The sequence below is a fragment of the Trachurus trachurus genome (genome assembly GCF_905171665.1).
Source record: "Trachurus trachurus genome assembly, chromosome: 13".
Classification (NCBI taxonomy): Eukaryota; Metazoa; Chordata; class Actinopteri; order Carangiformes; family Carangidae; genus Trachurus; species Trachurus trachurus.
Window position 1 is genome coordinate 316,783 of NC_139892.1, and position 13,597 is coordinate 330,379.

General features: G+C 44.6%; 1 protein-coding gene across 1 annotated transcript; it reads right to left on the minus strand.

Annotated features, from left to right (window-relative positions):
• Positions 1–338: 338 nt before the first annotated feature.
• Positions 339–8,638, minus strand: LOC310995281 (LIM/homeobox protein Lhx1; the record flags this gene model as incomplete). The annotated part of the gene is made up of 5 exons (XM_083984293.1): positions 339–724; positions 2,375–2,540; positions 4,684–4,967; positions 5,989–6,212; positions 8,469–8,638. The coding sequence occupies 5 exons, from the start codon at positions 8,636–8,638 to the stop codon at positions 339–341; spliced, it is 1,230 nt and encodes a 409-aa protein (XP_083840419.1).
• Positions 8,639–13,597: the final 4,959 nt, after the last annotated feature.

Consider the following 13,597-nt stretch of genomic DNA (forward strand, 5'->3'; position numbering starts at 1 on the left):
GTAGAAAAATCTGATAGTGGAGCAAGTTTTTCTTTCTTATTACAAACACAAAAACAAAAACTTTTCACTGGCAGATTTTTCTACTTAATTGTTTGAAACAAGTGAAAATGATCTAAAAACAAGTTCATTTTTAGGTGATGAGTCTTATTTGAAGTGGAACGAGATTAGTTTTGACTAGAAATGAGACATTTTGACAAGACATAAGACAAATATTCTTGGAAAGATTTTGAGTTTTTGCAGTGAACCCTGTTATATATCCATGTCCCTGCTCTGGATCCCAACCCCCCCCCCCCCCCCCCCCCGTCTCCAGTAATAGAGTCTGCTGCTCGGTCTCAGAGCTACCACACGGTGCCCTCGTTCATTTCCGAGGGGGGGTGGGACAGGTGGTTGTTGTATCCGCTGCCGTTGAGTGACAGTGAGGTGAAGGGGGGGCTGGGGCCGAACACCACCTCGGAGGAGATGGCGTGCAGCGGCCCCGGCATGCCGGCGGGCTCGGGGCTGGGGGAGTCTCCCGGGTGGTGGGACATGATGTCGGAGAAGCGCTGCACGTCGCTGGAGGGGTGGTGTCCCGGCAGCGGGTGGTCCAGCCCCCCCAGGGGCGTTCCCGTGGGGCCCGAGGACGGCACGAAGGGGAGGTCGACCGGGGTCTGCGCCTGCGACGAGGGGGGGCCCTGGGGGAAGAAGTCGTAGTTCCCTCCCGGGCCGTAGTACTCGCTCTGGTAATCTGTTGTAGATCCAACAAGGAGAGAGAGAGGAGAGGAGAGGAGAGGAGAGGAGAGAGAGAGGAGAGGAGAGGAGAGGAGAGGAGAGGAGAGGAGAGGAGAGGAGAGGAGAGGAGAGAGAGAGGAGAGGAGAGGAGAGGAGAGGAGAGGAGAGAGAGAGGAGAGGAGAGGAGAGAGAGAAGAGAGGAGAGGAGAGGAGAGGAGAGGAGAGGGGAGGAGAGGAGTGAGGCGGGGGCAGAGATGGAGTAAGAGTACAAATACTACTGGTCAAAATTTACTCCGTTACAAGTAAAAGTAGCTCAGTCGACATGTTACTGCAGTAAGAGTAAATTAAATGTACTTGAAGTCAAAGTGAGAGTCAGAGTAAATGTCTTATTCTTCACATCAGTGAATGACTCTAATAGTTTGTAAATGAATGTAAGGAGCTTTTAACTCTTGTTAGTGAGAATGAACTCTTTGAAAGCAGCTGCACTGATGTGCTGCTTTTAGGGGTTAGGGTTTCCTTCTCTGACAAACACAGCTTGTGTCCAATAGGATTTTAGAAAAAGAGCTGAAAGTAACCAGTACTTTTCAGCCTTCCTAGAAATTAACCTCTGGATATGTACTTAAGTACAGTACTCAAGTAAATTTACTCTGTTACTGTCCACCACTGGGGGGGGGGGGGGGGGGGGAGTCTGGCGGAGAACAATGGCTGAGCAGAAATAATTCCACACACAGACGTTGAGTGAATATACATAGCTTGATTTGTATTAGTGAGGGAGAGAGAGAGAGAGAGACCCTCGCCGTGCTACATTAGTCACAGAGCGCGTTACACTTAAATCAAAACTGCAATTGGGTGGGGAGAACAACGTGGCCACAAAATTAATTAAAGTGGGGGCCATTTCATCAGCGATTCTACCTACAGAGACCCATTCTCTCTCTCTCTCTCTTTCTTTCTCTTTCTCTTTTTTAACTTCAGCAGAATATTATTAGACTTTTTCTTTTCGCTTCAGCAGAAAAGACAAAAGGCCGCAGCACAAATGAAATCCTCTGAAAATGATCAGATATTTCAAAGCCGGTGTGATATCAGATCAGTCACATGTGAACTCATTTCACTTGAAAACTTCCACCAAAGGCTGCAGAGGAGCCGACCCCCCCAACACCACACAACACCACACAACACAACACAACACAACACCACTGACACTGACACTGTTGGTTTAGTTTATGGACTAGAAAGAACACCGGCTTTAATTCCCTGACACAAAACCTAAATAAAATGCTCTTATTTCATATTTAATACTAGATTAGATGAGAACAAATATATATAGGTTTGTTAATTACAGTATAAAAATATGAAAATAGTGTAAATGACAAATAAATAACTGGCTTTAATAACAATCCTTAAATCCCTTAAACGTGCAGTTTCTTTTTACATTTTTGCGACTATTTTATTATAACATGTTGTTATTATGTAAATTTAGTTGGGTTCATGTTCAATAAAGTCTATCTATCTATCTATCTATCTATCTATCTATCTATCTATCTAGGAAATTAAGGAAATAATATGCAAATATGAATTTTAAATTATAAAAAAAATGAGGATTTTTCATATGACAAAAAATAAAATGAAGCATAAAATAGAGTCGGTGTGTAGTGTTTTTTTCTCGTACCTCCGTAGTAGGAGAAGGGCCCGTTGGGGATGAGCTCCCCGGGCTCGAGCCGGTCCACCAGCGTCCTCATCCGCCTCGGACTGCGGAAGAAGGCGTGTCTCCGGGCGCCGAGCGCGCTCAGCTGCTTCATGCGCCGCTCTTTGGACCGTCGGTTCTGGAACCACACCTGCACGGACACACACACACACACACACACACACATTAATATATATGTATATTTATATTTATTTATATGTGATATAATATGTGGGTCACTTCGTGGCAGAGGTGCAACGCGCGCTGCTGACGCCATTTTGATTGCACGTCAATATTCTTTGAGAGGAAGAGTCGATGATGGAGGGGGAGGGGGTAAATAAATAAATATGAAAACAAACAAACAAAGAAATTGGCGCCTTCTTTTTTTTGTGAATATGCAAATCCCCCTCTCACCGTGTAACCCCACTACACTACAACCCCCCCCCCTCCACCCACTCCATCCAGAAGAAAGACAGTGTAATTAGGTGTCATATTTACCTTGGCACCTGCACCGTGTTACTGGCTCCTTTTGCTCCGAGTAAATAACCGCGCTGCGGCGGCGGCAGAAAGAAACGAACTGCGGCCCAATTATGTCTGTAGGAGCGCCATCCCATCATCTCACCTCCCTAATGGTCTTTTAACCCTCCATTTACTCCGGCTGGAGGCGGCGGCAGCGGGAGGGGGGGGGCTTCAAATCTCCAATTAATACTTAATAGGAGGGTTGTTACCGATATATTACCGGGCGCGTAGAGGTTATCATTTCCTAATCTATAGGCCGGCTCGGCTTCCGTTAATTACGCTTTTCTCCCTCCTCTTAGTGCTCATACATATTAGACACTCTCACTTTATCGCTATTAATCTGTGATGCTAAACCTCTGATCTGATCTGAGCTGCCCCCGTCACTGTCACTGTCCCTGTCACCGCCCCTCCGGAAAAATAAAACACAAAAATCACCTGCTCTTAGAATAAAAACTATATTAATAAGAATAAAAACAGCAGATGCGCGTTGCGTTCGGTCACTATATTCCAACAATAGATAGATAGAAATGACTGAAAATAAATCTCCTTAAATATAAAAGTCTTGTATGAAATCATTCATTTAAAAACAATAATAGTCATATTTTTAAACTGTGGTGTCTCAGAGTGGGGAGGGGGGGGGGGGGTCTCTCTCTCTCTCTCTCCACTTGGCTGCAGATCAGATCGTCTCAGCGGATAAATGCGGTCGCTGGACGTGACGGTGCCAGCTCCTCTCTACCTCCACCCGGCGCCAAGAATTAAAAAAAAAAAAAAAAAAACCCATATAAATTACCCGTTTCCAAATCAACCCCCCCCCCCCCCCCCCCCCCCCCCCCCCCCACACTTCCTCCTCCTCCTCCTCCTCATCGTCAGTCCGCGCCAAAAAATCTTTGGCTTAATGAATTCAATGTGACTGCGCAGTTTGAGGGGAAGAGGCCTTTAAAGAGGGGTGAACGATGTGAGGGGGGGGGGGGGGGGGGGGGGGGGGTAGGTGGAGCCTCCTCCTCCTCCTCCCTGATGATGGGATGGATGGATGGATGGATGGCTGCATGCTCGGTCGTGGCTCTGTGAGTCTGGCAGCTTTTTGGCATGGGGGGGGGGGGGGGGGGGGGGGGGGGGGGGGGTTCTCCATAAAATATAAGCTGTGACATCACACCTTTTAATGGGCGCGTGACACCCTATAAAATAAAAAAGGTGCGATCCAGACCCTCAGTCCTCCTCCTCCTCCTTTTATTTATTTCCATATTTACTCTTAACCTGTAGGAAATTTTGCTCTTGGTGTTTTTAATTTTTCTTTTTTAAAACTATTTCAATGATGTGTTTTTAGTTTCATGTTTTTTTTTACTTTCTATTTATTTCATGAACTGCAGCACTTTCTGTCCAGTCCATCTGTCTCTTGATGTTTTATGTGTTCAGAGCACAGACAAAACAGAACAAAAACCACATGGAATTCACGTAAATAATTCACTTTTTCTTTTTGACCTAGCACTTTTTTTTTTATGAAAGCAGCTATAGTAAAGACTTCTTTTCTGAAGAACCATTACAACTTTACCTCATCATCATCATCAGCCCAAAACAACTCAGGTTTCACATTTTGCATTTTCTGAAACAAAAACTCCGTGTTCTGGCTTCGTCATAACGGACAATGAAACACAGAATGCAGTTCATCCTCCATTACAGTTAGATTACATAATGTGATAGTCTGAGTTAAACCTTCCTACTTCTACTGCCAGAGGGAGTGTGTGTGTGTGTGTGTGTGTGTGTGTCTCCATGGTTACCTGGATGACCCTCATGTTGAGGCCGGTCTCCTGGGCCAGCTGCTCCCTGATGTGTCTGGTGGGTTTTGGGGTGGCAGCGAAGGCCGCCTTGAGGGTCTCGAGCTGCTTGGCCTTGATGGTGGTCCTGGGCCCGCGCCGCTTCCCGCCCAGGTTCTGGTCGTCGTTCTCGTTGTTGACCGTCTCCTTGTCGGACAGCGCCGCGATCTCCGTGTCCTTCAGCACCACGTCGTCCTGCAGCGGGTCCTGAGAGTCCGGCGACAGGCTGGGGTCGCTGCACGCCGTTACTATGGCGACGGGACAGAGAGAGAGAGACAGGGATGGAGAGTCAGGACCAGATCCACTTTAAAACTGAGTGTTTAACACCTCAAGGTGCAATGCCGGACTGAGAAAAACAGCTTTTTGTGTTTTTCATCGTCAGGTTTAAGCATCAAATTATGAATAACCACCAAGTCTATACTGTCTATACTGTCTATGGATATTCTCATTCATCCAGGTCGTCGTTCTTTTCAACTGGACTTGCGCGTATACGAACTGATGATGAAGCCTCTTATTGGACAAGAGGCGAAACGTCTTCCCACACAAATACAGACAAGTCCAGTTGCCTACGATTCAATTTGCCCAGAAACAAAACTAAAAAACAAGAAACAAGTCTATAATTGATTAGATAAAGGTGGACTGAATTAAATGTATTTTGTAGTTTGTCTTTCTGACCAATTGTGACCATTTTATGGCATATATTGCCCCTTTGCCTTGGTTTTGGTGCAGATACTGCACTTTGGTTTGGTTTCACAGTGCTTTTTTTTGGATGGACAGCAAAATAAAAAGCCCAATAACACAACCCAATAACAAAAAATATATATATATATTGAAAAAATGCAGATACGGCCTTGGTTTTACTCCAATGGAATCATAGTAAATTACGTATAGGGAGTACAGTACAGTTACTCTTTGCAGATACGGCACTTTGCCTTGGACAGCAAAATAAAAGCCCCAATAACTCTGTGGAAATTTTAGCAGTACCAATATCAAATTCTACCAGATTGAAGAGAATAAGCCACACTTTCGATTGGTCAAAAAAAAAAAATGTTTGTAGGGCAGAGCTCGTTTCTCTGGGTTTATTCTCCTATAAAAAGTCCAACATCAGATGAAACGGACTCAGAAACATCATAAACACACTGAGCTTCATCTCCTCCTCCTCCTCCTCCTCTCCCCCTCATGATGAAGCCACCGCGGGGCTCAACGCTCCACATCCATCACACTTTAGTCCGCCTCGCGCCCGGCGCTGCGCTGCGCTGCGCTGCTCACCTGAGAGGAGGTTGGTGTCTTTTCCATTGCTGTTGCTGATATAATCGTCTTTGCAGACGAACTTGTTCTCGTCTATGATGTAGAGCTCCTCTCCGGTGGACAGCTGCTTGTTGCACATCATGCACGTGAAGCAGTTGAGGTGGAACACTTTGCTGCGCGCGCGTCGGACCAGGTCGTTGGGAGAGATGCCCTGCGAACAGCCGCCACACTTGGTGCCAAACCGCCTGCAGGAGGACGGAGGGAGGGGGTTAGGACCATTGTAGTATAATAATAATAATAATAATAATAATAATAATAATAATAATAATAATAATAATAATAATAATAATAATTTACATTTATTATAAAAACCAAAAACATCTCAACCAATCACCAGACTACTAGGCAGCAGCTTTACAGACCGAGGTCGCTTCAGATTTTAAAACATGTAGATTTGACTGAGTGAAATAATAATAAGACAATATTACTGTAATGATAATATTAATATAATATAGACTGGACACTTTACAGGTGCGTTTAAAGTCTACTACTCATATATATATAGGAAACAATTTCTGTTACGTTTAATATTCAAATAATGAAAATATAATTTTGAGCAAAAGAAGGCGTCTCTGTATTTAAAACCAAAAAGGTTATGTTATGTTTTATTTTATTTTTTTTCAATTATTTTAAGGATATTTCAAAGACAATTTCATCAAACTTTTAAAAACGTATTTTAGGAGCGTTTTTTTTCACATTTCCAAACTCAAGATCCAGGCTCCCTCTTCAGTATTTTGGTGTATTCTGGTATTTTAACAACAATAACAGTACTAACGGTACTCCTTATAATACTGTAATTATAATAAAAAATAATACAAGACAATAACATTAGTATTAACAATAGAAATATCAGCCAAATAGTTTCTATATTATCAGCTATAATTTTAAAAGCATTTTCAGTGTAGTTATATTATTAGTGACAGAATAAATATTTTGACTGTAAAGGAAAATATGAAGTCTGACTTTATACATATTATTAGCCTACTATTTAGTTTGAATATATGTTATTTGTAAAATAAAACTTAAAGCAGGTTCTCCGCTGTACAAGCTGACTTCATTTAGTCGCATCGTTTTAATCCAGATTTCAGTTTCTCTTCCTGTTCAACCTTTTTAGACGGTGGAGTTCAGGAAATAGACGGATCCTGGTTCTGGTTCTGGTTTTTCTTTTATTTCCTTTTCTTTTCTTTTTCTTTTTTAAAGCCCTTACACACACATATACACACAAACACACACAGACACACACACACACTCACACTCACAGCAGGTTGGTTTTAGAATAATAAACCGCAGCCGTTGTGCCATTGACCGCAGCGTTAAACAATGTGTATTGAGTGGTGTGTGTGTGTGTGTGTGTGTCTCTATGTGTGAGTGTGTGTGTCTCTATGTGTGTGTGCTGTGCTTGTTGGCTGCAGTGTGTGATTGCTTTGTCTGGACTTGATCTTTTCAACTAGTTTACTATTCAAATCCACTTATCACGTCCTCCTCAGTCGGACTGAGCAAACACACCGGGCAGCGGCAGCAGCGGCAGCAGCAGCGGCTCCTCTGGCCGCGGGTTTGATCCCCAACCCCCCCTCTACCCTCCACCTCTATACACGCTGTTTAAAAAAAAAAAAAAACACCCCAAAGTGTGATTTCCTCGATTTCCTAACACCCCCCCCCCTCCTCTCTCTCTCTCCTCCCCCCGCTGAGAGAGAGAGTGAACACGCGTTTAATGTTGCTGCTTCTCTTTTGTTGTTGTTTTGCATAAGAATTCAAATTAACAAGCTTTTAATTACCCGCTCTTAATCAAAGCTTATCGCCTCCAAGTCCTCGCGCCCGCCTACAGGCACGGACCGGCCGCCCCCCCTCTACACCTACACCTACATCTACATCTACCCCTATAACCCCCCAGTTTATTTACAGGACATACAATAAAATAAAATGAAAAGAAATAATAAAACAGAAAAGAAAAGAATAGAAAATATCTAAATAAATTCAGAGTGTAGATATCTGTCGCTGCTACTACACATGAGCTCAACTCATCACCATTATTATTATTATTATTAGCTATTATTATTAAAAATATTATTATTATAGGCTTTTTATTTTTATTTTTAGTATTCTGGAGGTGTTATTTTAAACCTGTCTGATATTATGAACATTAGTTTAGTTTTTCTGGTTATTTATAAGGAGTTTAAGTTATTTAAAGTTAGAAATAAGACTGAAGATGAAGCACAAATGAAATGATGAACAGTCTAAATGATTATTAGTAGTATTAGTATTAGTATTAATAATAATAATATTATTGCAGTTAAATCTAGTTGAAGCTCCTGTGTCTCCATGTGTTTTGAAGAAGCGAAGCGCCGTCCTGTTGAAATGTCTTTGTATCCAACACCACACACACACACACACACACACACACAGCTCAACACACACTCCGCTGCAGAGTTTCCCGGGCTTACCTAAAGAAATCGTTTTTGCAGTACAGTCTTCCCTCTCGTGAGAAACACTTCTCAGTCAAATTGCACTTGCACTCGCAGCACTGCACGCACTTGACGTGCCAGGCTCTGTCCAGCACGTTGAGCAGAAAGCGGTCCAGGATCGGCCTCTCGCAGCCGGCGCAGTGGACCATGGCTTCACCACGAACACACGCACTCACACTCATACACACACTCACTCACACACACACACACAGATACACAAACCAACAAATCAACAGCAGCACAGGCCGAGCATTGACCGAGTTCTCTGCGCTCTCTCTCCGCCTGCAGCTCCCGGGTCAATGTGCGCGGAGCAGCAGCAGCCAGTCGATCAGGTGTCACCACGGATTTCTCCCTGCATGCGTAAAAGGCTCAGCGTCCAGAAGAAAAATAGAAAAAAAAGGAAATAAAGAAAGAGGCAGGAACGGATGGCGACAGCGTCCTCTCTCCTCCTCTTCTCTGGAGGAAGAAAAAAAGCCAAAAAAAAAAAGAAAAAGAAAAAAAAAGAAGCAACCAGCAGGAATAAACCAGTCCGTCAGTATCCGGAGAGAAAACCACCGAGATGGAGATTCAGGATTCAGCGCAGGAGGAGGAGGAGGAGGAGGAGGAGGAGGAGAGGAGCAGCGGAGCCGGTCTGCCTGTCCCGGCGCTGACGCATCGGCCGGAGGAGAAGAAGCAGAAGAAGATGAAGAATAAGAAGAAGCGTCTAGTAACACGCTTTCAGGGCAGAGTTGTCACACAACAACACAACGCAGCGCGCTGTGACATGGCAGCGGATCCACCGGTATCCACTCGGTCCTGGTCCTGGTCCTGGTCCTGCTCCTGGTCCTGGAGCTGCAGGTGCTGGTCTATGTGTGTGAAAGTGTGTGTATATGTGTATGTGTGTGTGTGTGTGTGTGTGTGTATACTGGGATGCCCTCAGTCTCCAGTAGGCTACACACACCACCGTGCTGTTCCTGTTCCGTGTTCTGCTGGGATGCGCCGGCTCCTCCACTAACACTAACACTGTCTGGTCTGTGCTCCTAAAGCTCCAGCCCAGCCTTATTCCCAGCCTCCTGACGTCACGCCGCGGCTCGGCCAATCGGCGCCGCCGCCGTGCCAGCGACCGTCAGGGCCACGAGCCCCATCACAACCTCAGCCCGCGCGCGCGGCTCTGCCCCGGCTATTTATGCTGCACACTCCACAAGACTCCACACACAGCCCGATGATTGTCAAAGAATTTCCCTGCAAACTGTCATATGTAAGTGAATGTGTTGGAGGAAGCAGCGCAGCGGAGGAGGAGGAGGAGGAGGAGGAGGAGGAGGAGGAGGAGGAGGAGGAGGAAGACTGTCTCCAGAGCAGGAAGGGACACGGAGGGACATGGAGGAGGAATCTGAGCAGGTAGTAGACACCGAGCGCTTCCAGATAGAGAACTAGTGCATGACGCTATAACTTATTATAGAGAGGAGGAAAAAACTAAACAAAGAGTTTGTTTTATTATGCGAGGACGTCCGGAGGCTTAATGATGATAATACTAATAATAACACTACTACTACTACTACTAATAATAATAATAATTATTATTATTATAATACTAATACTAATAGTAATAGGCCTAATACTACTAATAAAATTCACTCCACTTCACTTCAGGTCCAGCTTGAGTAGCAGCGGTGAGCAGAGCTGCTGGTGTTTCTCCATCACAGGGATCAGAGGAGGAGGAGCTGCACTTCTTCAGGCCTCAAGTTGTTGTTTTTTTTCCTTTTAAACAATTCTCTCATTAGTTTTATATTTTTATTATTTTTCTTTTCCTCATTGACAGTAGATATAAATGAATAGTCTGTTTCGTGCCTCTCTCTGTCACCAGGAAACTCTCTAGTGGCTTGTCGTGATTCTTCTTGTTGAGTGTTTCCTCTGGTGAACTGTGGTGTCGTGGCCTCTGCGGACACAACAACAGCTGCCTTCATAATAATAAGAATAATAACAATTAGAATAATAATACGAATAATAAGAGAATAATAACCAGTACAGTCAGAACATCTGGTATTTGTCCGTTTTAAACTGGACCAGCTCGGCTCAGCTCTTTTTACGCACTTTGAAAACGCAGGAGATGCGAACCGGGAGGGAGTTGATGTGATGGTGGAGGTGGAGGTGGTGTTGGGGGTGGGGAGGGCGGTTCCGGTCCAGCTGCCCCCCTCCCGGTGTCTGGGGAGCGGCTCCACCGGGACACGTGTTCTGGCACAGAAAAGACCCAACAACTCTTTTTTATTATCACGACTATTTGAGTGGTTTTCTTTTTTTCTTTATTCTATTCTGAACGTCTGAACTGAACTCACATTTTCCGCTTTTTCTTCCCTTTTAGAGACGTGCACACGCAGCGCGCCGCCGCTCCACCACCACCACCACCACAAACCAACTTGTAAATGCAGCGTGTAAAACGAGCCAAGTTGTTGTTATGTGGCTGTGTAGAAGATGCCTTGATAGTCTGTCAGCGGGATAATCTGGTTTAGAATAAGACTCACGCGCACACACACACACACACACACACACACACACACACACACACACACACACACACACACACACACACACACACACACACACAGGCAGATTAATCCACCAATAGAAGCAAATCAAAATATAAATATAGGCTGTGGGCTTAAGAATATCTCAGCTCCGCTCCAGGCAGACAGAGAGAAACACTATTAATGCAAACAGCGAATAAAAAGAAGTGGTTTTAACCTCGCTGCTGTAATCCGGACCAGACGGGTCCTTATCCCGCTAGGAGAGGTTCAACTGGAAAACAAAACTTCCTTTTTACTGTTTTATTTAGCTTTTTTTTTTAAATCTCTTTAATCTGAGGGCTGTGATGGCGCGAGGCCTCTCTCTGTCTCTCTCTGCAGGCCCGCGCGCTCCAGCAGCTGGAAACTACACACATCTGGATTTAAGACGTTAAAGGTCTATAGTTGTGTCCACCGCAGGCCTCCGTACGTAGCAGCGGGGAGAAGTAGGTGTGTAAATGTGTGTGCGCGTGTGTGCGTGTGTGCGCGCGCGGAGCAGCCCGGGAGATTTGGGGTTTTATGAAGTGCAGACAAGTTGAACTGGTGGCGCGCGAGATAATTAATCTGAGATAATGAACGAGGCTGTGAAGATGCGCGCGATCATTAATTCTAATCATGACACGTTTATTTGTCTCAGGTTTTTATACTGACACTGTCACCACCACTGTGTGTGTGTGTGTGTGTGTGTGTGTGTGTGTGTGTGTGTGTGTGTGTGTGTGTGTGTGTGTGTGTGTGTGTGTGTGTGTGTGAGCGTGTGAGCCGGGACAGGACGGACTGGATGAATCTGAGGAGGAGGAGGAGGAGGAAGGTGTATAGCGGTGAGGAAGAGGCTGTGACCTTATAGGCAGGGGAGGGGGGGGGGGGGGGATCACCGGTCCAATGCTTTATTAGCATTTATTTATTATTTTTTATTATTTTATTATTTATTTATGTATTATTATGATAAACCGGTGACAGCTGATCTGACGTCTGCCTGCGTCACTTTATTGTAGAAATAATAACAAATAATAATAATAAACTTAATATTCACTTTATATCAAATGTAATTTTATTTAGTTTTAGTTTTTATTTTAACTCAGTTCCTGCTGGAAAAATAACAAAAAGACAGGAAAAATGTAATTTAGTTGAAATGTAAAAAGGAAAACTACATGACAGTAGTGTGTTTAACTTTGAAGATAAAGTGAAAATAAAACAGTTTAAATATATTTCTACTCGACTTCCGGACAGTTTTTTTTACAGCAGTTTTTTTTTTTACTAAATATTTTTATCCTCTCTCTTGCACGACACAACTTTTTGTCCGCGGCTGCAACAATGCGTAAAGAAGTGAAGAAGTGCGCACAACTCGACGCAAAGTTAACGTCACATCCATAAACAGAGTGAAGAGGAGGAGAAGCTGCAGCTCTGACCCGCAGGAGGAGGAAGAGGAGGAGGAGGAGGAGGAGGAGGAGCAGCAGCAGCTCAACGCAGAGCAGCACAGTCCCACGACGATCGACTGACTGACTGGCTATGGCTGTGACTATAAGCTGTGCCCCCCCCCCCACACCCTCAAACAGCCGATGTGACCTGGACGTGGATTATTATTGAACTCCGCAGCAACTCCACAAACATTTTCCAGACTTTTCAACTCTGGTGCTGAGAGAAATCCGATGGGATTTATAGATCATCTCCCTACAGCTGTCCCTTCTCCCTCACCCCCCCACTCTGCCCCCCACCCCCCTTACACACACACACACACACACACACACACATACTGGCTCTGTGACCATCCAGCTTCCTCCTCCTCCTCCCCCCCCCACAGCCAGAACCTCCGAGGTCAGCCGGAAACAAGGCTCCATCCTCGGCCTCAGCTCCACCAGGCTCCCGCTGCTGCTGCTCCTCTAGGGGGCGGGAGGCTCCACACACACACACACACACACACACACACACACACACACACACACACACACACACACACACACACACACACACACACACACACACACACACACACACACACACACAGTCCTGCTTCATTTACGGCACCAAACACAATTACACACACTTTATTTTATACATTATTTATTATTATTCTCTATTGACAATAGACAGTTCCTACACAGTAATATTATTATCAGGTCTGGATGTGAGTTACAGACACACTGTAACTTCAAAATAAAAGCCTCGTTTGTCCGTGTGTGCATAGAGATGCAGCAGAGGGGGGAGTCAGGGGGTGGGGGTGTTGGGGTGCAGCTTCTCCCTCTAGTTTAGATTAATGGCACTCTGCGCTCATTGTGCAGTCCGGGGTGAAAGGGCCGAGATCACTGATGATTAGAATATAACCGCTGCCTCTGAGGGATAGATAGATAGATCTTAGATAGATAGATAGATAGATAGATAGATAGATAGATAGATAGATAGATAGATAGATAGATAGATAGATAGATAGATCTAAGATAGATAGATAGATAGATAGATAGATAGATAGATAGATAGATAGATAGATAGATAGATAGATAGATAGATAGATAGATAGATAGATAGATAGACTACTGCGGATTTCTGCGCTCTGAAAGAAAAGAAGAAAAAAACGAG